This window comes from Plasmodium malariae (assembly GCF_900090045.1).
Source record: "Plasmodium malariae genome assembly, chromosome: 13".
Classification (NCBI taxonomy): Eukaryota; Apicomplexa; class Aconoidasida; order Haemosporida; family Plasmodiidae; genus Plasmodium; species Plasmodium malariae.
Window position 1 is genome coordinate 2,332,365 of NC_041787.1, and position 25,740 is coordinate 2,358,104.

The window sequence follows — 25,740 nt, forward strand, 5'->3', positions numbered from 1 at the left end:
TTTGTAAAAGGTTAAATGCCCATATGCTTTAATAGTGACAAAATTAAAAAAAAATAAAAAATTTACCAAAAACACATAAATGAATTTTTTTTAAAGCGTAACAAGTTTTGTGCCTTTTTGTATTTAAAATATATATATATATATATATATGTTTTTTTTTTATTTTATCTTTACGAATATTTTTCATAAACAACTTAAAAATTAAACACTTTTATTGTTATATTTTATTCATATTCAATATGAAAATTCTTATAAACATTCCTTATGATGACTCGTTGTGTATTGAGTCATCTGATGTAAGTACCATAAAAAATGTTAAAGAGCAAATATCTGTATTAAAAGGTTAGCATCTGGAAATATTTGATAGCAGCCCATAGGCGTTATCTTTATTTTACGCGTTTTGTTAATATTTTATATCGTACGATGTATTTTATTTATCTTTTTTTTGGAGTTAATATATATTGTAATTCTTACTATGAATAGCAATATTACATTTTTATAAAGATATATACCTTTTTTTAATTTTCGATTAGCTTTTATTTCGTGGTCATAGTGATAATACTGTGAAATTTATATTCCACGAAATGTTCCAACTTTATATAATATATATATATTTATATATGTATATTTATGTGTATATATGTATATTTTTTTTCATCTACCTTTTTTACTCCCAATATATTTAAAAAATGAAATTATAGGCATTCCTTATGAGGTTCAAAAGTTATACAAAAATGGTCGTCCATTAGGAGATGAAGAATTAATTGAAATTGACGAGTCCGAATTTGTAAGTTGAAAAATGACAAAAGAAAATATTATATATATTAAAATAGAAAAAACAAATGTGCATATAAGAGGAAAAAAAAAAATAAAATAAGGGTGCAAATGTATGGAGAATATTAATTACATTTATTGAATATATTTATGTTTATGAATGAACAACAGTGCAGTGTTACTGTATATATTTTTTTTTTTTTATGATCATTAAAAAAGTATGTAATTATAGTGATATGAGAGAACAACAAATGTGTTCAACTTTCTTCAAGCATTTGAATGTACAAGAATACGAATGTTAATTTTGTTTTATTATTTACGTATGTGTTTGCACCTAGTTAATTGCATTCATTTTGGTTTTTGCATGCGCATTTATCGTGTGAGCAATTTTGTCTGATTAATTATTTTATATATAATTAAATTTTAAAGTATTATTTTTATTTTTAATGATGATAAAAAAAGTCAAAGCAAGTAGGGACATGAGAATATTAAATATGTTCGTCTTAATATGTTGTCTGAAAAAATAAAAAATATGTTTTTTTTTTTTGTTTTTTTTTTTTTGATAAATATTTTATTTGTACTTCAATATATACATTAAGGGGTGTTGTACACCTTTTTTACGTTGTTTTATTTTTATTTTTTAATTGGAGTATTCCATATTGAAAAAAGATAGAAAACAAATTGCGGATTATATGTAACTATGGAGTTAACTCTCCTCTTTGTTTGCCATTTTAGGAGATACTATTATCATTTTGTTTTATTATTTATTTAATCGAATTTCATTTTTAGGCATATACTTTAAATTTAAACTTCGGTTTACTTGGTGGTGGTAAAAAAAAGAAGAAGAAGGTTTATAAGAAACCCAAGAAAGAAAAACATAAAAAAAAAAAGGTAAAATTGGCTGTACTTAAGTTTTATAAAGTTGGAGATGACGGAAAAGTATTTAGATTAAAAAGACAATGTGATAATTGTGCCCCTGGAACATTAATGGCTTCTCATTTTAATAGAGACTACTGTGGAAGATGCCATCATACAATTATAAAAAAATAAATTTTTGAAATTATTGCGTAAACATCTTTTTATAAAGCAGTCTTCCTTTTTTTTTTTTTTTTTTTTTTTTTATTAAATATACATATACTTTATTATTAAAACTTACAATAAAAAATAAAAAACTAAGAATACTTAATAATATTATAATTTATTGATCTAAAAAAATTTAAGTGTTTATAATTTTATATCAATTTTTATGCACATTTTATGAAAACCTCGCAAAAAAAAAAAAATTAATAAGTTAATAAAACAAATTGAAGTGATAATAGTATGAAACAAATACCAAAATTCTTAAAGGAGAAACAATATTGTACATTTATTATGAATAAACATTGTAATTATGAAAAAAATGATAATTTTTTAAATGTTTTTATATGTATGTACGCATATATATATATATGTATATTAAAATATATACAAAATATATGAAATTAATTAAGACAACTGTATACATACATGTTCGTTTAAAGTGATAATATGAAATTTTTTTTCTTTTAAATAGTAGGGCGAAGAACGCAAAAAAATACTCAACAAATGGAATAATGCCCCAAAATAAGTGAATATAATTTAAAATGTGAAAAAAAATTTTATAAAACCTTTTAGCCATATATAATAATGTTTTTTAATAAATAAAAAAAAAAAAATAAGAGGTTAATTTGAAAAATTACTTTGTGAATGCAAAAAAGTAAAAAGAATGTAGCGATATATGACATGTATAAAATATTAAATACATGCTAATAGTGAGAAAAAATATTGTTTATTATCTCGTGGGTTACATAGCAAGAAAAATATATGCAGGTATTATATACCAATACATATATATATATATTTGCTATATGAACGTTTAAAATGAAAAATATGTGTGCCACATTTGTTTATTTGAGTGGTCGTGTTACAATTTTTTAAAAAATAAGATGGAGAAATAGGACGTCTATATATATATATATATATATATATATATTTATGTATTTATTTTTGTTCATAAGTTCTTCAAATTATCAAGTACATTTTTTATTTACCTTAATAATTTACAATATAATGTAAATTTTATGGAAAATAAAAAAAAAAAAATTTTACTAAAAATCAGAGAAAATGCCAATCTTATAAAGTTTCGAAAGAAAATAAAAATCAATGAATATTAAAATTTTTTGAAAAATTACAAAAAATTAAATGGAACAGATATTATTATAAATATTGAAGTACATGTTGCATAGGGGTATATAAAGTTTTATTTAACAAGTATGTATACATAAATATAGTTTAAAAGAGGGACATACTTTTAAAATAAATAGCGCTCAGGGGAGTGTTGAGAATAAAGTAAATTTTAAAAGAATGTTAAATAAATGTGGCACATAAAAAATAAGAAAAAAAAAAAATGAATTAAATTGTGTTTTATAGTATTATATTTAAGTACATATGACAGACTACTGGGTAAGCTCAAAAAAGCACTACTGTGAAACTTGTAATTGTTGGATATCTGGGCATAAAGTTAATATAAAAAATCATGAAAGGAGTACCAGACATATTGAGAATTTTAAAAACTTGCTAAACAAATCTTTTAAAAGAAGAGAACAAGAAACGAAAGACAAAGAATTCATTGAAAAAGAATTAAAAAAATTAGAAAATGTAGAAAAAAAGTTTCTTTCGGACTTACAGAAGAACGATATATCCAATAAGTCAAATAGTTCCATTAATTTGAATACATGCCATTCGAATAATAAAAACAGAATTTCTAATAGTAGTAATAATATCACAAGTAATAATGTTACTAATTATGTTAGCAGTGGTCAGGGTAATAATAAGAAGTGGGTGGTTATGATACATGAAGATACAGGATCGCTGTTATTCTATAACAGATTGAAAAATGGAATTACCTATGAAAAACCGAAAGACTTTTTCGATTATTTACCCGAATATGAAACATTTTCTGAACAAAATGGATGGTTTAAATATTTTGATTATAATTCAAATAATTTTTATTACTATAATATTTATAGTTCAAAAAGTATATGGCAATATTCAGTGAACACAATTAGTAGTTTGATTAACTATATCAATCAGTGTGATGAGATTACAGAAAAAAATAAAAACTTTAGTAATCCTAATGAAAATAAAGTATATAGTACCAAATTGGATGTTATACCGAATCAGGAAAATTTAAATAGAAGTGGTTATTATGAAAGTCATTTCCAAAACTCTGCTCAGAATAGTTATTATGGTGTTAACAATAATTTAAATTTATTAAACAGAGAAGATGAAATTACAGTTGAAGATAAAGGACAAGAGGAAAAAATACAGATGATCTTAACTCCTAAGAAGGAAATAGACAAATTACAGAGTAATAGCAAGAACAACATTATTAATGTTACTACAGAACGCACTGGAAGCAGTGGCAATTATGAAGATATAAATAACGCGTTTTCATTTAATTCGTGCGAACAGAACTGTAGAGATGCTAAAAGTACAATGGTAGAATCAACTTGTAAATCGGATGAAAGGGATGTAAAGTATGCGAAATGTGAAAAAGATAAAACATATATGAACGAAGAAAATATAACTAATGGAGGAAATAATTTTAGAGGAGAAAGTAAACTTGATAAAAAAAGTGAAAAAACATATTACACAAATATAGAGGAGGAAAAACAATTAAATAAAAATAATTTAGATATTGGGAATAAGAACAAAAATACAAATATTTCTATGTTTTATAAGAAAGCGGATAGCACAGTTTCTATTCCAGATGATAAAAAAAAAAAGATACACAACAAAAAGGAAAATATAGAGAAAACGGATAAGCCGAATACACAGGAACAAATTGAGGAAGGTGGTAAAGTTAAAATCGATTTGATTAGTAAACCAGGTGCGTGGGAATCCGTTGAAGATAGTGAGATAAATACAATTTCAAATGAAAAGATTGAACAAATTTTTTATAATATAAAATCAAAAGAGGAAATAGAAAAAGAAGAAATTACTCAGTTGGAGGAAGATATTCGTTATGAATATTCTGCGCATAATGAATTTTATGTAAAGAAAAAGGAATTAGAAAATGAAGATATATTTTTAAACCAAGAATTTAAATTTGTTAGCAAACCTATATATAAAAAGGCTATTGATAAAAACCTCAATAAAAAAGTGGAATTTGCTAAAAGGAGTATTAAGTCAATACAGAATAAAAAAAAAATTTCATAACGAAAATTTTTATATTGCATAAAAATTGGTAGTTTGCCTAGTATTCTTAAAATTTTACAATAAATTGGTCATATTCCAAATCCTGTCCATATGTCTACATATATGTATTTATTTATTTATATATTGTTAATTGTAAGGCTTTACTTCGAAAATTACGTAACTATTTTGTAACTAACCGAGTTCATAAGGAGTTATTGCATACTCATTTTCCTTAATTATATGCTTAAGTACTAACCATGCTATATGATCTTTTACGGCATTTTTTTTTTTTTTTTTTTTGTGTTAACATAAATATATTATCTTAAACCTTTTTTAGTATACATATGTACATATGCACATACACATATGAGTCCACATTTTTAGTAGTATAAAGGTGATTAACATTGTTAGAAAAAAAGGAATGATAAAAGTAAAAATATAATATCTTTACGTAAAATGTAAATAAAGCAAATATTTAACATATATTTATAATCAAAGATATTCTGGCGATAAAATGAAAAAATTAGGAAAAACTATATTTAAAAAATAAAAACAGAAAACTTAAAAAATTTCATAAGCAGATAACATTTAAAATGAATTCTTAAGATTACTTCGAAAAAAAAGTTTTATACACAAAGCATATCAGATTAACATAAAACATGAAACTTTTAATTTAAAAAAAAAAAAATATATGATGCATACACGTGTACACATAAATAAAAGGTAATTAGAAAAAATTCAATAAAACAAGGTGTATAACGCTTGACTATATTTTACGAAAAAAAAAAAAATAAATAAGATATAAATTATCTTAAACTTAAGAACTATAAGAATAATATATCGTGTAAAAGAAAGATAAAATAAAATTATCGTTTTTTGTAATATATCCTTAAATCAAAACTAGATAATATACCTGCTGAACGAGTGTTCATTTTAAACATAACTCACTTTAAAAAAAGAGGGAATTTCATCGTTATGCACGAAAGGATTATTTAAATTTGAAAATCCTAGTTATGATTAAGTAAAATTGAGGAAGAAAAAAAAAAAAGATAAACAAAATGCATCGCTAAATATTATAAAAACATGCCTTAATATTATTATTAATGAGTCATTTATAAATAGCTGTACATTTTTTTTTTTTTTAACATAGCTCTTGATTTGTATAATAAATGTACTATATCATATATCATATATCACATATCATATATTATATAATTATCTTATTTTATTGTTTTCCACTCTGATGTTTACCAGTATTATTATTTATAATACATTCATTTTCCTTTTTTCGCATACACATGTTTAAAACAATTGCATCATATACTCTTATCTGAATCATCACTACATAGATATCAGTTTATCTGCGCGAAATATATCTAACAAATTCGCCCAACTGAATTTAAGCTAAAAAGTTGTGGTTAACAAATTTACGCGCACTATTTTGTCAACACCAGTTTACTCTTGTTGGCACGAATTTACTGTGACGAACTTACGTACTCTTATCTACTCAAAAGCTGTTCATACATTTAGTAGGAGTTTCAAAAAAATGGAAAATTTTGAAGAGATAGAAAGTGCATACAAAGAAATAGAGAACGAAATAATAAAAACTGTTGACACACTAAGCGGATGTAACTATATGAAGATAAAGGATGAAATAATTATGCCTCATATGAGTGATAATTTAATTAACAAAATAATACTATTGAACAAGCACATAAATGATAACAGTAACCCAGAGGAGTTTGAAAAAAGAGTAACAAATGAGAAGGTGATGCAAATTAATGATAAGTTAATTTATTTGTTATGTGATTATTATATTAATAAGAAGGAAATTGATAATTTAATTAATTTTACGACAAGTAATGAAAATTATTTTAATGTATTACCACAAGCAAAGACAGCAAAATTAATAAGAAATATTGTTGAAAAAATTTCTAAAAAGATTCGTAATATAAGTACATTATATATAATATTTAAGAAGTACATTAATTGGGCATATGAAAAAAAAAGGAACTTTTTAAGATGTCGTATAGAAGTTAAAATAATTATTCTTTTTATATTAAAACAGAAATATAAAACAGCTTTAAGTTTAATTGAAAGATTATTAAAAGAAGTAAAGAAGGTAGATGATAAAACGTTATTGCTTGAGTTATATATTGTAGAAACAAAAATATATATGTTACTTAAAAATTCATCAAAAATGAAAGCATCTTTGACATTTGCAAAAAATATAGCAAATACTATAAATACAGCTATTTATATTAATAGTGAAATAGATTTATTATCAGGTATATTATTTATATATGAAAAGGATTATAGAAGTGCTTATATATATTTATATGAATGTTATGAAACATTATACACATATATATATAATAGTCATAACAACACACTTGATTTTTTAAGTAAGAAGCATAATGATTTTTACTCTGTTATTATTCATAACATTATTAATACAAGTACCATATCATCTCAAAATAAAACAAAAAGCATAAGTCAAATTAGTCCATTTTTATTATCATTTTATACGTTTTATGAGTATTATGATAGTAGCAATAGTGTTTTAAATTTAGATGAAATGAATATCAGTTCTAATAACGTTAATTTGATATATAGCGATATGATATGCAAAATAAGTTCTAGTTATCAAGAGCTGGATGAAGAAAAGATTTACTGCATTACGAACCCAATTGAATTAAATTATGACTTAATAAAAAATTTAACTTTAGATAATTATGGAAATCTGTTAGAGTCTAAGTCTTGTAAGATAACGGAAAATTCGATTTTCATTTTCCCAGAAAATAATATTGTATTTGGAAATTTTGGTTTAAATTTAAATATAGAAAATTTAAAAATTATTGTTCCTTTAAAATATATGTTATTATGTAAAATACTAGAGGAAAACAACAGAAAAGATATTAATACTATCCTATGTGAGAATAACAAATTAAATTATATACCAAATAAAGAAATACAAATATTGTTAGATATATCAAAATGCTACGAAAATAGATCGTTGGATGTATTTGAGAAAATAATTAAAATAAACATATTCCTTATCAATATTGATAAAGTGATATATAATTATTTAAAAGAGTTATATGAACTGTTACTAGAAAAAAACATATTAAAAATTATAGAAGCATATAGTTGTATTGACTTAAATTATATTAGTCAAAAACTGAATTTAGATATAAATAAAATTATTTCTAAATTATCCGAAATGATTTTAGATAAAAAATTGAATGCAACGTTAGATCAGAATATTGGAATTTTGATTTTGTATGACGATATGCCTGATACGAAAAATTATCAAGATGTTTTAGAAATAATAAACAATTTAACGGAATCGGTAGATATACTCTATCAAAAAGCGCAGTTGACTATATAAGGGTGAGATAGAACTGTGCAATTTAAAAAAAAAAAAAAAAATTATGCATTATATATATATTTTTAAAGAGAGAAAAGCGCACTCATTTTGAAACGGATTATATTGGTGTACTGAAACGTTTAAGAATTATTTTATTTTTATTTTTTTTTTCCAAACCAGCACGGCTAGAAAATTTCTTCGTAGGCACCTTTTTTTTTTTAAATTTTACCATAGAACATTTTTGAGACGTACAATTTTTTCTTCCATGCATTTTTTATGGTGAACAGTTGTGCTAAAGTGGGCAGGGCGATCACTTGGAGAATGTATATATATATATATATATATATATATATATAACACGCATTGCGAAGATTTACATTTTTGTAGGAACGTAAAATTTTTTTTTATTTTTGTTATGCTTGTATTTTTAAGTGTTTATATTTAGAAACCTATTGTTCGTGTATTTCTGTACGCGCATATTTATGCGTTTATCTTTACACATTTTTTGAGAAATTGTTGTAATGAATTATGATATTTCGTTCCATACTAAAAAATAAGTTGTAAAATACAAGTTGAAAAAGTATAAGCAAAAAAAAAAAAAAAAAAAATATATATATGTTAATAATTGTACATATTAATGAATATATATATGTATTAAAAATAAATAAATAAATAAATAAATAAAGGGGAAGTAAAATATTACGCAGACATATGTATGCGTGCGCGTTGCAAACTGATACGTCCTATAAGCAGTTAATATTTGTCTACTCAAGAAACCAAAACATGGGTCCTTCTCCCTTCGAACCATCTGTTCTTTTAGGCATCCAAGGAAAAGAATTGGATTTATTTTTGATTATATAATTACTTCCATATATACACATAGTACAGTAGAACAAAACAAATGACCATAGAAACCAAACAATTGATACTTCTACTTTGTTTGCATCTTTCATATGTTCAATATCTGGTACAATTCTTTGTGGTTGTTTCTGTTTTAACCTGTTATATAATATTAATCGAAAGACATCTGTTCTTTCAGGACCATGAAAAGCACTTCCTCTAATTTTATTTGTTTTTGAATTATTTGAATTTAAATCATCAACTGTTATAATTTTTCCATGATATGTACTATTTAAATAACTAAATATGTCTCCTTGATCATTATGAGAAGTAGGACTTATCACCTTCGATTTTTCTACTGGTTTTATAATATCTAATAGATTTGTTGGTGCAATATATTTCCATTGGTTAAAGTCGTGCCATTTTCCTAAATATATATGATTTCCAGCTAGCTTTTTTCTTGTCAGATTTATAAATCCCGATGCCATTTTTACTTATAATAACATACTTTTTCCCAGTAGATAACTTCACAAGTATTTTGCATTTCTTTTTCTTTTTTTTTTTTTTAATTCCCTATGAAAAGCTTATTTGTGCGTGTTTTGCTACTATTTATTAGGAATTATTTTTATATATTCTTTTGAAAAATATATAAAAGTTGAAGTCACTGGTAGCGTTTGCATATTTTTAGCATTAAAACTATGCTTCATCAATATGTATAAACATGTAAAATGTGTAAATAATATGTATATGTGAACATTCCTAAACAGGCAAAAGTTATATCTTCACTGTTTTGGCAAAATATAATAAATTGCAAATAGTAAACATATATGGATAAGTTTCTTTTTTATACAAAAATAAAAAAGAGTGATTTTTTTTCTTCCATATATATTCTGTGATCATTTTGAAATGTATATTTTAATTTATAAAAAAGAAAATTGAACACTGTTATCTTTAGGAGGGAATAAAAAAAAAGGAAAATAAAAATGAAAAGTAAAGAATATGTTTTAATCGAAAAACATATTCTAAAAAATGCAGCATTTATTTTAATATGTACGTAAGCTTACATTTTTAATTAAATATATATATAAATATTTATACATATGTATATACTTCATAAAATGGGTGCGCGAACATGAAATAAAATATGATTGAAAATATGAATGAAAATTTTTATTCACTTTATATGTAAATTATGCTGTTATTAAATAAACAAATTACTTTAAGCGTGTAATTTGTACAAAAAAAAGTAATTACACAATTCAACAAAAATGCGTTCTACCTTGTGTGCATATATATACATACATGAAAATACACACGTACATATATAATACATATATATATACACATGTTTGCTGTTATATTATGAGCTACAAAAATTAAAACGGGGTAACCTCATGGTCCCATTATTGATGAAACAATCTTTTTTATTAATTTTCCTTGGCATATGATTTTTTGAAAAGGCTAATGAGAGAATAAAAGAAACGTTGTAAAAAGGTGTAATTATTTAGAATATTATATATTTTTTTGACTATTTTAAAAGTTTAAAAAAAAAAAATTGTTTTTAGAGAGTGTTTCGGATAGGGATTGTTTTAAATTGATAAATAACTTTCCGTTAAATGTTAAATGATAAACGTTAAATGATAAATGTTAAATGTCTCAATTAAGAAAAGGAATAGTTTATGATTTAAATTAAAATACTATTTATAAATGGGCAAAATAAGAAGATTTTATTAATTAAAAAAATATGAATAAGACGTATACACCGTTTTGACAAATAATAACAAGTTAATAAAAATTACAATTACGAAAAAGCAAAATTAAACGGGGACTAGAAACAGATTAACAAATACTTTTATAAAAGCTACAAAAATTAAACCATTTGACAGTAAAGAAAAGACGTAAATAAAAATGCATATAATAAAGTTGTTGCATTTTTTCATATTCATTAATATAGTTTAGAATATGTAAAAAAATATATGAATTTGCAAATACGTAAAAACGTAATCCTAATGCTTGGGCACCTTTTTGCTTTGCTTAATATGTCTCTCTATACATATATATATATATATATATATATATGCAACATATGCGCATATAGCTATGTATACATAACGAACTAAAAATACACACATGCGGCATGAACATATATGCGGTAAGGGTGAAGTACATAATGAGAAATTTATTTTCCCCTTAGTTTACATTATATATGAAACTTGACACATCTAAATTTAGTATATTAACGAAAGCATCTTCACCAAAAAAATATTTCATGTTTGGAAAAGTTCTTCCTCTATCACCATTAACGAATTCTTTTACATACATACCAGACTGTGCTAATATATATAATAAAGAAAAATGTTCATGAATAAAAACAAGATTAAACTCATAAACTTTTCTTTCTCTTTGTATTAGTCCTCTTCTATGAAGTACCCTTATTGGTGTTTTTTGCATAACGCTAATTACGTAGGAACTATTTTTTTCATAATTTAAAACATCGTTATTAATTTGTTGTATTTTTTCTTTGTTCATTAAAGTGGAATGATATATTAGGCATTTATATGCTTTTTTTCTTTCTTCACCATACTTCATAACCTTTTTTATTAGTTTATAATTTGTGCTAAAGGCAATATTGCTTAATTTAACATCAACTAGATCATTAATATTGTAACACAGGGAATTTTTATTTTTTGTAATCCCCTTTTTTAAAACATTTTTATCTTCTGTGTCAACTATATTATTATCTATATGATCGATTTTATTTGAGTTAAAATGTAAATACACATCATCCGTATAACCGTTTTCTGCATTACCTAGAATGTGAATTTTTTGATTATTACAAGTTTCTTTATTCAATTTTGAATCATCTGATAGCAATACTTCCAGCTCTTTATTATAATTATATGATATATGATATATACCTATTTTATGTTCTTCAAGGGTTTTATCCTTTGCTTGTTCTACTATCACTTTATTAGATATTATATCATATAAGGAAAAAGTATTATTTTTCGTTATTAATGCGTAAAATTCCTTTATTTCGTGTGAAGAATCATGGGTCTTTTCCTCATTACCCGAATATTGATTTAGTGAACTTTGACATAACAAATTTTCTCTAAACGAGTTTTCACATATCGAATTTTCACTTGTGGGCTTATAATGTTGAAGAAAGTTATTTAACTGGTCTATTGTTTTAATTTCAGAAGTATCACTACTAGTACTGTAATTTGTTGCTAGTTTTTTTAACTTGCTAAAAAATAAAAAGAAATTTAAGTAGGAAAATTTTGTCTCTCTTAAAACAAAAACAAAAGGTCTACCAATATTCATCATACGAGCATCTTTATCTTCTCTTCCAGAACCAATAAATGTACAACTAGTCGATAAAAATATTTTTCTAAAAATTTCATAAATACATTCTTCTACTGATAAAATACTTACGAATGAATCATTTTCTAACCATTTCGTTTGAGAGATTTCTTTACTATATTTATTGTAATAACCGCATATACACAAATTATTAAGTGAAATATATATATCAAAAACAAAAGGAGAGATTTTAGTAGCTAACTCATTATCTTCCTCCTTTTTCGCTAGCCCTTCTTCATCGGCTTTTTTCTCTATCTTATTAGCTCCTTCGTCATTCGCAGAACAATTATAGGTATCATTTGCATTATAAGAGTTGAACTTTTTACTATCTTCTATATTATCTATTATTTTTTGTCTTTTATAATGGTAGTTTTTTCGGCTTTCATGTTTATATAACGATTCATTAAACTCGTTATTTTTATCTTTATCCTCTTCAGTTGTATTAGCAGTAAAAATTAGTACAGATTGCTTGTACAAATTCACAGCAAATTCAATTTTTTCTTTGCTTAAATTTAGAGTTTTAAATATTTTAATATAAAATGTCAAATAAAAATATATTAAAACAAATATGAAAACTTTATAAATTTTTTGTTTGATAAAATCATTCTCTATTTTTACTTTAACAATAACATATTCTTTTATTTGTTCAAAAATTTTTTGAAATGTGTGTAAAGAAATATTTTCATTTTCGCTTATTTTTTTTGCTTCATGCAGATAGAAAAAAAAAAAAACTATATCAATATTATACAAAAGAATATGAAATATTTTTTTCATATTATTAAAATTATCGTTAATTTTCTGTTCCTCCTCTGGGCTGAACAGTAATTTTTCTTTTATCATATTATGATGAAAACTGCTATTTTTATTATAAAATAATATTAAATCAATGTTGTGTAATCCTTTACATTTTTTGCATAAATGTAAATTCATATAAACTTTTTTATACACATCCTGTAAATCGCAATTAATAATTTCTTTTTCATAGTTTAAGTATTTTAAAAATCGTTCTTTACTATTATGCAGAAAATGTTTTTTCGGATTATTTTCTTTTTTGCCCTCTTTGTCATAAGTGTAATCGTTCAAAAAGTGTTCATCGAAGAAAAGATAGTCATCGTCAAGTAATTTTTCTTGTGATACTGAGCAACGAAAGCAGGTGTTGTCCATTGTTTTTTTTTTTTTGAAGCCAAGAAGGGTAAAATAAAATGGGTCGGTAAACAAATTAGCGGGGTAAATAAAAGTAATGTTTGAGCAAAAATAACAAGGTAAAAAAATTTTTAAGGGAATATATATGCATTTACATACTAGTACATGTGAATTTAATTTATATTTACACGAGAAAAATAAAAATAAAATAAAAAATAAAAAAAATCCTGTACAAATAATTTCTTTAACATTCAATGTTTTGTAGTAGCAATTTCTTATTTTGTTTTGTTGAAACCTCGACACATTTATAAATCTTCTCAAGTTTTTATTTTATATGCATGTTAGCATAACACTTAAAATATGAAGAAATATCTGATGTTTTGTAGTATATATCTAGATATATTGCTCTTCGTCAATGATTTAGGAGCAAAATATTTAAAAAAAAAAAAAGAAAAAAAAATATCCTTTTTATTATTAAAAATTAAAAGTTGCAAAATTGCGTATATGTGTTTTTTCAACATAAATGACAAAAAAAAAAAGAAGAAAAATTTGTTGAATAAAAATGTAATTAATTAATTTTTTTTTTTTTTTTTTTTTTTTTTTTATATATATACATGTAGCTATATTTTTTAATATTCTGCAACTTAGCATCTTCTTTTTTTATATATTCTTTTTTATTCTTCGTATGGAATTTTTTGTGTTTATTAATTACTGTTTTTTCGTTAATGTTTACTTTTTTAACTGATGATGAATTGATGTGTATTTGTTTGTTATGCCATTTCGCATGTATTGATAGCAGCGTATGGCTTACTTTCTATATACATGTGTGAATATGTGTGGATACGTATGCATACATATTCTCATACGTTTATATGTAAGCATGTGTACATATATATGAATATATATACATATACACATTAACATTTCCATAACACACTAAGTTGTGATAATTTATATTCATATTAAAAAGAAGTAAGATTATTATTAGTGCATAATATTGGTTTCACTATATTTTACTTTATATTATATCCAAATAGAAATTCTTATTTGAGTCACTTGAACTAATATAAGTATTTCTTATCCTAGAAAAAGAAACATACACATTTATACAAATATTTAAACATATTTTTATGGTACTTAAAACTATTATGTATACTGATGACTGAAAAAATAATAAAAGAAAATAATATATTCTAAACTAAATTTATTAATTTTTATATACTGAAGGAAATTTAACATTGAATATTTTAATATCAAAAAAGTTATATATGTAAGTTCTTCATAATGATAAACATTAATGAGGCAATTAACGAAAACTTAGATTTGTTTATTTATGAAGATCCTGAAAAATGTGAAGTGCAAAATTTATTTGAGTCTATCCAAGCACCATGGTTTTACCACTTAATGCACTGTAAAAAAAAAAAAAAAAAAAAAAAAAAAGATATAAAAAATTAAAATTAAAAATATAATAATAGGAGCAACAAATGGGTATATACATATCTATATACAAACATATAAACATACATACGAATATTGGATATATAAAGAAAAATAAAATAAAGAGTTATTATTAGAGCATATTCCACATGTTGTTACAAAGAATTTTGTGGAGAAAATAATGTTCATCGTGGTATTAGAAAATTTAATGTTACACGTTCTTATGAATACGAATTTTATTCACATATTTGTAAGTCTTTGAAAGTTGTTCATACTTATTACTATTATTTTTTCTTTCTTTATTTATTTGATTAAACCATTACATTTTTAGTGCTAGAACTGAATAAAGAGGACTTTATTAATATAAAAAATATCATTGAACATGTGAAAAAAAGGGGAAATGAAAATTATCATATATTAGACATAATAGATTACAAAACGTATAGTGATATAATGCGAAAGATTAACAGCAACGTGAAGAACACCCTATCTGTATATTTATTTTCGTGCAAATATTTTTTAAGTAAGTACTCCAAAAACATAGAATCGAGTAGACACATTCATTTTGTTTTCGTATTTGGGAATAATACAGCAGACTTGGTAAAAATAAAGCATACAAAGGAAAAAGGCATAAACATGAAATATACAAATGAAAAAGCAAAAATGAAACACACAGTTGAAAGAGAAATAAAAATTTATATGCACATACGTGGGTTTGTAATTAAATACGCGGATATATACATGTACTTATGAATCGTATTATTTTTTTAGGATTCAGTTTGCTCATCCATTATATATAGTTTTTTTTTATATATATGGTATTGCCTAAAAAGTAAAATTATTAAGGAAAATGAATCGGATATTTTGAAATTTTTTATTCCTGTTATTAATATTAAAAAGAGTGATATGAAGCTTAAAAATTTGGTAAAAATAATATATAATACACTCTCAGAATTGTGCTTTTTTTTTTTTTTTTTTTTTATACTTTATTTTGATTATTAATTATTTCATTCTTTTGTGTGCTTAAAATGATTAGATGTTTATATGCTTTACTTCTATATTCAACACATTTTAATATATTTTTTTATAATATATTAATTTCATATAAAGTGAAAACTTTTTTGTACCGTAATTATTGTTTTTAGATAACCTGGTGGTTGGAGAAGTGCGAAATGTACAACCCTGAAGAAATTTTAGTTTTTAATGACGATCAAAATTTGCTTGAAGTATGGAAATTAAGAGAAGAGAAAACGATATGTTAAATATGTTTTATTAATTTTTTTTTTTTTGGAAATATAAATAAAAAAGGAATTCCTTCTTTTTTCAGGTTTTAAAGTGTGAGAATAAATATGATGTGTGTTTTGTTGACTTTAATGACTTTGAATCGAATAATATATAGTAAGTATTTTTAAGTACAGTTTCTTTTTTTTTTTTTTTGAAATCTTTGAAGCGCATTCTATATTAACAACTTCTGTGTATATATAAATTTATATGTATGTATGTATGTGTGTACATATATATATGTACACATGTATGCTTATATATGTGCATCAATATGCATTTTGTTAACAATTACATTCATGCTTAAATCTGTTTTATTAGTAACATAAATAATGTGAAATCCATAATTGATCATCATATGCTTAAAGAAGAGGTAAAAAATAAAAGAATAACCAAGTCAGTTTATCCTATATACGTTTGTAGCTGTATGGTCATTATAGCCTATCTGGTAAGCACATAAAAAATCGAAGAAAAATGAAAGTGAAAATTTTGCAATATTTATGAATCATGGTTATTATTAAATGAAAAAGTATGTTTTTTTTACTTTAGTATAAATATTCTAGCAAATTCCTTGGAATTCCTTTTATTAACAAGAACATGATGTGGCTAATATACGGAGCTATATTGAAAGGTTTAAAACAATAAAATAAAATATAGTATATAATGTAATGTAATTTAAGAAAATGAATGTTTTTCTTGGATTAGAAAATTGTACATACGTGTATTTCCGAGGGGTATATATTTTTTCATATTTTTGTTTATGCATACATACAAAGTTTATAAGACTTAAATAAATGTATGCATTTTTTTATAGATTCAAATAATTTCTCAAAAGAAGGTTATGGAAAACGATGGATACAGCAGTAATACATGAGAAAAATTAATAGTATTAACTATTTAAAATGAAAATTTTCTTTTTAACATAAATACTGAATATAGAGAGCAGATCAATTAATAAATTACGCATGTCTGTTTACTTTATTTTTTAGAGATTTAAATATATTCCAGTCCTTGAAAAGATTTTTTAGAATATCAAATAAGATGGACATATACCTTACTTACACTTTTAATATTATTAGATTTTCTATAAATTTAAAAAAATTTGTAAGAAATTGAAATAATAAGGAAAATGATACATTTCAGGAGATAAATACTTTTATAAAATTTTTAGCAATACGCTGATATAAAATAAAACGAAAACAGATTCAGATTAATGGAATGAATAGTGCTACTTCTGATATTTGTGTTTATGTTGATGCTAATATGTGCACCATTTTTGTATATTCTTTACAGGGAATTGAAAATTTATTATTTGCTGACTACAAAGACTATAATTATGAAGTTCTAGAAAAAAAAATAAAAGTATGGAGTAAACAAAATTAAGATATAGTTTTTTCTATAATTTTTCAGTATTTACTTTGTCATTTTACGTTATGTTGTTCCAATCATTGCAACTTTTTCCTAACAAATTTTTTCATCTTTTTAATTTTTAGATAAGAATAGCGTCAATAGATTTTAGCATAGATTTGTTATTTTCTAATGAAGACATTAACCGCTTAGTTAGAAAATTAGTAAGTTCCATAAAATATGAAAACGATGTACATACATGTATATATATTAATACATATTTATACATATTTATACATATCTTCACATATTGTGCTTATACATAATGATGTAAGAATAACTTGATGTTTTAATTATGATGCTAATTTTGCTACCTCTTTTTTAGTATGAGCTGTGCGGAGAAAACAACTTTTCTTTTTTCATTTTACTTGGATCTTATTTAGATAATTATAGTAAATTTAATAAAAATACAAAATTGAAAAAAAAAAAAAAAAAATATTATTAAAAGGATTAACACGTATTTTTTTATTTTTTTTTTTTATTTTTATCCTGAACAGAACTAAATAAAGATATGGGCATGTTTTTTTACAATAATGATGTGAATAAAGATGGTAATCGTTATATAAAGGAATATTATTATGAAATGTCTTTTGTTTATTTGTATATAATTATATTTATTACTTATATTTATTAATTATTGAATACTTTATTTTTTCCCTTACAAGATTTAATGAATGCCTTGTTAGAAAACAAAGATATAAAGCTTGCCAAGAAAGGGTGTAAAAATATAACGTGGGAAAACAATTCGTATGATATTGGCATTTTCCAAATTGTAATTAAACCATTTTTAATTTATTATTATTCTTTTATTAACCATAAACTGTTGTTTCACTTTACTTTATTTCGTTTTACTTCATTTTATAGTGCTATATTCATTTCACCTTGTTTCATCGTGCCTTATTTTATTTTACCTTTTTTCATTTTTCTTTATTTTCTTTTTTTTGTAGAATAATCAAAGTTACTCAAGAAAAAGATTAGAATATTTTTTAAATGAATATTTTTCCTAATTTCATAAAATTATTTTATTTTTTGTACATGTTTATATAATATCAAATTTAGTGCAAAAATATAATATAAAAGTTACACATTTCAGTTTATACCTCTACATAAATGTATTCTGAAAAAAAAAAAAAAAAAAAGGATAAAAACCGAAGAATAAAGTGATCCTTACGAAAGCACGAAAGACATAAATATATTTTTTGCTTTTTTTTCATATTTTTCTTTTTTTTCTTTTTTTTCTTTTTTTTTTTGATTTAACAAAAAAGATTTCATATTTTTAATTAAATTCATGAACTATAAATTGAAATATTTAAAAATTGGAAAATACGAAAATTATAAAGGGATAATATGAAATCCTGATAGTTATCAATAATAATTGCTAGTAATTAGATAAAATATGTAAAAAAATTTTGCGGAAATAAGAAAACATAAAAAATATTTTTAATTATGTATATGTGTATTTGCATATACAGACATATTCACATATTAGTAAATGAGTAAAAGTATACTCATTATAATGTAGATTGTTATTGTACAAAAACATAATTGTATATAAACTTAAAAAGAAATAAGTAAAGGTTTACTATAAAAAGTATTTCGCTAATGTTGTAGTACATATGGAGAGTACAAACTCAAATGAAGAAGGTTTCACTGATATTCCAAAAAAAAAGGAAAACGAGGAAATAGTTTCTTCTGAACATATAGAAAATGATATATTAGAAAAATATGATATTTTTTCAAATGTTTATACTTCAAGTGATAACTCCAGTTTTGTAGATAGCGAAGAAGATACATCATCCAAAAATTTAGGTTTCTATAAATAACTTTTTTAAATAAGCTATTTTATAAATCATGTTTCTTGTTCCCCTACACTGATATGAATATGTTGTCTATTTATTAGTTAAACTATGTTAAAGTATTCATTTTCATATCGTTCCTTTTGCAAGTTTTTTCCTTTTTTCCCTTTATTCTTTTTTTTTTTTTTTTTTTGTTCCTTATACAGAAAATTCTAAGAATAAAAATATTTTAAGCTTAACTGTTCATAATATCATAAATATTTATCCTAACAATGAAAGAAACAGAGAATTTAAGAAGTCTAAGGTACCATCCTTTTAAAAATACCTTTTGTTTGTGATGTACCCACATATAAATATAAATATATATATCCACATAAAAATATAAATATAAATAAATAAATATATATATATATATATATATATATGTATATATATGTATGTATGAGTACATGCACAAATGCAAACATTCAATCATCCAATTACTGAATAACTTAATGATTTTAGAATTAAACGTTTTCTTCCTCCTTTATGTAAAATTTCAGCAAAAAAAAATTGATGAAAAAAGAAAAAAAGAGTTTGACAAAGAGAGAGAAATAACAGAAAAGAAGAAAAAAATATATGACGAAAAAAGACAAAAAAAATTAGAGATATATAAAATAGGGAAAAAAAAAAAGAAACTAATAGAAAAGGAAATATATAATAAGGAAAATATTGAATATAATTATTTAATGATTTTAAATTATTTTGAGTATTTAATGGAAAATGGAAAACGTGGTGATATTTATTTTTCCTTTCACGATTTGTACGTGTCACCAATGAGGTTGTACTATTTTGCTAATATAAATATTGATCAAATTTATTACTTAGGTAATAAGCAACACTCACAGGAAATAAAAGTATCTGTACTAGTAGAGTTATATGAGGACGTGAAAATATATGTATTCATGTTTATGTATATATATATATATATATATATACATATATACATATATACATTCATGCATATATGTGCGTGTTTATATTATTATAATTATTTCCCATCCTGTTAAAACTTCATTAACGTATATCACAGATTTGTCAAGGAAATGGTTAACAGATAACTACGTCTCAATTATATTAGAATTGTGTACATGTAAAAAAATAAAGATCTTGAACTTATCTTATAATAAAATAACGTTCATTGGACTTATTCATTTTTCTAAATTCCTATCGGTAATGTTTATTACGCAAATATATATATATATATATATATGTGCAGTCAGAACAAACAACAATGGTAATAATAGAACGAACGATTCTGAGGAAGGAATTATAAACATATTTCAAAAAAAAATTTATGATTATTTTGTAGGAGAACAAAACTTTGTTTTGTCTTAATCTGGAAAGTAATGATTTAACAAATAGAGGTCAAAATATTGAGGAAGTTAATAGGCTTTTAGAATCAATAAAAAATAATAAATCATTAAGAATATTGAATCTAGCTAATACAAATATGAATAAGGTGAATTGTCTATTTTTATCGAAAAATTAATGAAAATTCTTTTTTATTATTTTACTAAACCTTATGTCATTTTATGTTATTTTGTTTTATACTATTTTTCTTTGTTTGTATAACTGTAGAATAATGGAGACGCAATGTGTGAGATGCTAGAAATTAATAAATCGATAATAGAAATGAACTTCGAGAATAACAATTTTAGTATGTCTTAAAATCGTGTACTCTCATTTATTAAGGATGAAGTAGATATAGAAACGTCAACTATATAATGTTATATTATTTTCCTTTCTTTTTTTTTTTTTAGCTTGTGATCAAAATTGCAGAATAATAAAATATTTAATACGAAATAAAAACATATGGACAAAACAAGCAGAAAATGAAAAAGAAGAAAATGATAAAATGGAAAAGGAGGAAAGTTATATGCGTGCTTACCTGATGTCTGTAGAATCTTCAATGTAATAATTTAAAGATAACTATTATACTTAAATGTGAATACACAAATTTTTACGTGTAAACATGTATGAACGTGTATTTTGAAATATACTATACATACTACTAGATATATACATATACTAATTATTTTTATTTATAACACATATCATTATATATTTAAACATGTATTATATCTTCCCCTTTAGAATTGAAATTGAAAACAAGGAAAGCAGAAAAAATTTAAATAAAATGGTAAGGGAAATGAGAAATTAAGAGAAAAGTAGTGCAAAAAAAAAAAAAATAATAATAATAATAATAATAAGTGAACATATAAACATGTATACATGTTCATATATTTTGGGCACTTAACATTAATCTAATTCTAAAAAACGCAGGTATATATAAATATGTGGAGGGAAGAAATAAAACGAAAAGAATTAAATGAAGAAGAAATTCATGAGTCACTGGAAAAAGTAAAACCACCAATTTTCCTACATATTTTTTGCGAGGACGAAACATGTTATTTTATTTGTGTACAAATATATATATATATATATGTACGTGGACACATGTTTATATAAATGCATATACTCATATGTGCATATGTATACAATACATTTTTATTACTTGTCAATACGTATTATTAGGAACATGAAAAAAGAATAAAAAAGGCACAGATGAAAAAAAAGAAAAAGAAAAAGAAATGAATTATTTCTGGAACCTTTTTACAGCAACCATTTTTTATTAGATATGATAAACTTACAATTATTTATATTAAAGGCTTTATTGAAAATAGGCACAATAGATTTGTTCAAGTTCTTTTGTAAATTCTCTAATGTAATACATATATAATAAAAATATGAAAAAAAAAAAAGAAGCATTTTTATAGAAACAGTTGTCTTTGTAGCAGCATATTTAAGAAAAAAAAAAAAAAAAAAAAAAGTTAAAAAACGTAAAAAACATTATCCTTTTAAGTAATTTACAATTTCCTGCAATTAAAAACGTTTTTATTATATTAATATTTAAATTTTATATATATTAAAACACTTTAACCTTGGTAAAAATGTAAAGTATTTTTGTGCGCTGAATTATTATTGTAATACCATGGAAACAATTTCTTAGATTTAAAAAAAAAAAAAAAAAAAAAAAATTTATTGAAATCTACGTTTAATTTTTAATAATAATTTTCAAATTTTTATGAATAATAAACATATATCTATAGGTATACATACACACATCTGTAGGTATACAATAGAGGCATCTATAGATACATATACATATGGCTTACAAGTATAATACACACATGTAAAAATATGTACATACATATAATATGTATAAAAATACATATATATATGCATGTATATGTATAAATATACATTTACAAAGACATAATCCAGTGCATCTAATGTTACTTTTTAAATGTATATTTATAAAACATATATATTATTTAAAATCTTATACATAAGACCTTAATAAAAAATATCAAGATGGAAAACAGAAACAATAAAAACAAAAGCCTTTATGAGCATGATAAAAATAGTTCATGTAATTACGAATTAATTACATGTGCTTCAATAAATTTAAATTGGTACAACAACAATACGTCCCTACATATATATATATATATATATATATATATATATATATATATATATATATATATATATATATATATACGTATTTATTTATTTAATAAAATAAAACATGGATTCTTATTCTTATATATATGATAAAATAATATTTTTTTATTTTTAATTAAGCAGTATGTGTTCAGTCATTGTTGAAAAAGCCGATGTTAATTTATTCTACTTCTATATTAAACTTCTTGGTTCAGACATCATTTTACTCGAATTGTCGGCATGTTAATTATATGAACACCTACTGTTATGCTATAAAAATTAATAATAAGGAAACATAACTTTTTTGTTAGTTATGCTTGAACTAAAAAAATAAATAAATAAATATTATATTAACATTTTACTGAAACAAAACAAAGTGTACTTTTTTATAAACTTCATATGCAAAGGTATTAATCTGGTGTTATTCTCTTTATTGTTTATTTCTTTTTATTAAATAAGAAAAAGTACATACACCTTTATTTTACTTTACTGTTCTTCGTTTTGCTTTGTTTTAATTCATTTTATTTTATTTTATTTAATTTACTTTAATTTACTTTATTTTTTTTTTTTTTATTGGACGCGGGGGGGGGAAATTGTTATTCCGAAAGCATGCTTCCAGTAAGCTAATCATAATTTTTAATAATATTATTTGACATCAAATACTCCTTTTGATCATCATACATTTTGAACCTTTCTTGAGCATAAAGAAAAAAATCAAATTCGTTATAACTCTTGGTTTGATATCCTCTAATAATAGACCAAAATCCCCATAACAAATGAGCACCTAAAGCTTGAACTTCGATTGCCTCTAAAAACTGATCAATTGTTTTTTGATCGACTATTAAAGAAGATTTATCTAAATAAATCGATAAATATGAAGTAATAAATAACTTTCTATTTTCATATGAAATATATTTCTTCTTGTCAATATTAAAAAATGGATAAGTACTTAAAGAATAATCAATGGATGTTTCAATAAAAAAATTTGCAATATCTGCTGATAGAAAATTATAACCAGAATACTCAAAGTCGATTAGACGTAAACATTTATTAGTGTTTATAATATTATTTTCTTGTAAATCATTATGACAAAAAACGACATTATTAGCAATATTATCTGATTGGGAATATATGTTCATAAATTTAATAAATTTATCGGATTCCTTCAAATATTTATTAATATCACCTTTAAATTTATCTACATTCTTATATTTTAAAAGTTGCTTTTTCCATCTTTCCATCATTTTATAAATACACGGTTTTTTATCCCAATGTTCAGGTAAATGACATTTATGACCTAGGGTATGAAATTTACCTAATACATTGGCTATACCAACTAATATAGTTGGATTTTTTAAATCATCAATTCTTAGTGGATCTCCATAAAGCCATTCTTCTATACGCCCCCCATTAAATATGTTTAACAGTTGAGGGGCTATTTTATATTTGCTCATAGTTTTATATACTTCAAATTCTGAAATTGTATTATACAATTCGTCAACATCTTTCCCATATAATCGGAATAAAACACGCCTTCTTATTGAATAGTTATCTTTTAATGTTTCATCTTTTAGAGCAACTTCAAATAATTGATTTGTTAGACCACTTAATATTTGTTTAACACATATATCATCTTCTGTAAAAATATTCCATTCTTGTACTTTTTCTAAACAAATTTTCTTAATATATAATGGATCTGTTAAATCCGAAAACTCCTGAGCACATAATGGAATATCGTTTTTCTTATTAATTTCTTGTAAAGGAAATGGATTTTTTAGTATTTCTATTTCCTGATTTAATTGTATAGTACTATACATTTTTAAGTCTTCAGAGAAAGAGACATTTCCATTTTTGATTATTTTTATAATTCCGTTACTGTTATTATTTTCGGAATTTGATATAGAATTTTTTTCACTTCCCACAGTATCACATGTGTCATTAAAACTTTCCATTTTTGCTTTTTATCTTTTGTGTTGTTCTTTTTAATTTCTTTTCCTTTTTTTTCTGTGTATATAATGAAGTGTAAAAGGTGTAATATGGTACTCGTGCACCATGAAATATGAAGTTTTATATATAAAATGAAAGTTGTGCAATATGGTACATGAATTATTAAGATATTTTTGCACGTTCCTTTACAATTCGAGCTTTTTTAAAAATTAACAAGTATACGTTAAAGAATTCAAAAGGCACACACACACACATATACACATACAATGTATTATATATGTATACATATATTAACGTACTCACATATACGCGTAAGTAAACATTCCCCTCGATTTGGAATATTTTTTCATTATATTTCTTTTAAATTGCTTCTAAATGAATACATAAAAAAATAATATAAAATTCATACATATATATGCTGTGATATTTATAAAGTAATATTTAAAAATACAATAAAATCGTAGCACAATACATTTTCCAAATGTGGAAAAATAATTTTTTTTAGTGCCGATTATGTGAGGTGTCAAATAATTCCTCAATGGTCTAATTTTATCTATTTATCCTATTATGATTTATATATAATAACTATTTTATCTCTTTAATATTTGTTTTTTT

The 25,740-nt window shown here is 23.1% G+C and overlaps 8 protein-coding genes and 1 non-coding gene across 9 annotated transcripts; 6 read left to right on the plus strand and 3 right to left on the minus strand.

Annotated features, from left to right (window-relative positions):
• Positions 1–239: 239 nt before the first annotated feature.
• Positions 240–1,824, plus strand: PmUG01_13055800 (ubiquitin-40S ribosomal protein S27a, putative; the record flags this gene model as incomplete). Its single annotated transcript, XM_029007563.1, has 3 exons — positions 240–342; positions 702–787; positions 1,564–1,824. 3 exons carry the CDS (start codon positions 240–242, stop codon positions 1,822–1,824), a joined length of 450 nt encoding a protein of 149 aa, XP_028863940.1.
• Positions 1,215–1,298, plus strand: PmUG01_13055700. Its single transcript, XR_003751957.1, has one exon. It is a non-coding gene; the product is annotated as an uncharacterized ncRNA (small nucleolar RNA).
• A 1,416-nt stretch (positions 1,825–3,240) lies between the features above and the next one.
• PmUG01_13055900 (U1 small nuclear ribonucleoprotein C, putative) lies at positions 3,241–5,013 on the plus strand (the record flags this gene model as incomplete). Its single annotated transcript, XM_029007564.1, has 1 exon — positions 3,241–5,013. The coding sequence occupies one exon, from the start codon at positions 3,241–3,243 to the stop codon at positions 5,011–5,013; it is 1,773 nt and encodes a 590-aa protein (XP_028863941.1).
• A 1,525-nt stretch (positions 5,014–6,538) lies between these two features.
• RPN6 (26S proteasome regulatory subunit RPN6, putative) lies at positions 6,539–8,383 on the plus strand (the record flags this gene model as incomplete). Its single annotated transcript, XM_029007565.1, has 1 exon — positions 6,539–8,383. One exon carries the CDS (start codon positions 6,539–6,541, stop codon positions 8,381–8,383), a length of 1,845 nt encoding a protein of 614 aa, XP_028863942.1.
• Positions 8,384–9,126: 743 nt separating this feature from the next.
• On the minus strand, positions 9,127–9,690 carry PmUG01_13056100 (conserved Plasmodium protein, unknown function; the record flags this gene model as incomplete). The annotated part of the gene is made up of 1 exon (XM_029007567.1): positions 9,127–9,690. One exon carries the CDS (start codon positions 9,688–9,690, stop codon positions 9,127–9,129), a length of 564 nt encoding a protein of 187 aa, XP_028863943.1.
• Positions 9,691–11,392: 1,702 nt separating this feature from the next.
• On the minus strand, positions 11,393–13,729 carry PmUG01_13056200 (conserved Plasmodium protein, unknown function; the record flags this gene model as incomplete). Its single annotated transcript, XM_029007568.1, has 1 exon — positions 11,393–13,729. One exon carries the CDS (start codon positions 13,727–13,729, stop codon positions 11,393–11,395), a length of 2,337 nt encoding a protein of 778 aa, XP_028863944.1.
• A 1,263-nt stretch (positions 13,730–14,992) lies between these two features.
• Positions 14,993–18,840, plus strand: PmUG01_13056300 (conserved Plasmodium protein, unknown function; the record flags this gene model as incomplete). The annotated part of the gene is made up of 15 exons (XM_029007569.1): positions 14,993–15,119; positions 15,477–15,745; positions 15,917–16,069; positions 16,291–16,371; positions 16,473–16,543; positions 16,748–16,874; positions 16,976–17,057; positions 17,241–17,289; positions 17,416–17,530; positions 17,720–17,788; positions 17,920–17,997; positions 18,159–18,225; positions 18,331–18,384; positions 18,499–18,605; positions 18,781–18,840. 15 exons carry the CDS (start codon positions 14,993–14,995, stop codon positions 18,838–18,840), a joined length of 1,509 nt encoding a protein of 502 aa, XP_028863945.1.
• Positions 18,841–19,449: 609 nt separating this feature from the next.
• On the plus strand, positions 19,450–22,266 carry PmUG01_13056400 (conserved Plasmodium protein, unknown function; the record flags this gene model as incomplete). Its single annotated transcript, XM_029007570.1, has 10 exons — positions 19,450–19,642; positions 19,836–19,933; positions 20,172–20,496; positions 20,702–20,841; positions 20,981–21,130; positions 21,250–21,328; positions 21,432–21,582; positions 21,766–21,811; positions 21,955–22,032; positions 22,207–22,266. The coding sequence occupies 10 exons, from the start codon at positions 19,450–19,452 to the stop codon at positions 22,264–22,266; spliced, it is 1,320 nt and encodes a 439-aa protein (XP_028863946.1).
• Positions 22,267–23,801: 1,535 nt separating this feature from the next.
• On the minus strand, positions 23,802–25,130 carry CK (choline kinase, putative; the record flags this gene model as incomplete). The annotated part of the gene is made up of 1 exon (XM_029007571.1): positions 23,802–25,130. One exon carries the CDS (start codon positions 25,128–25,130, stop codon positions 23,802–23,804), a length of 1,329 nt encoding a protein of 442 aa, XP_028863947.1.
• Positions 25,131–25,740: the final 610 nt, after the last annotated feature.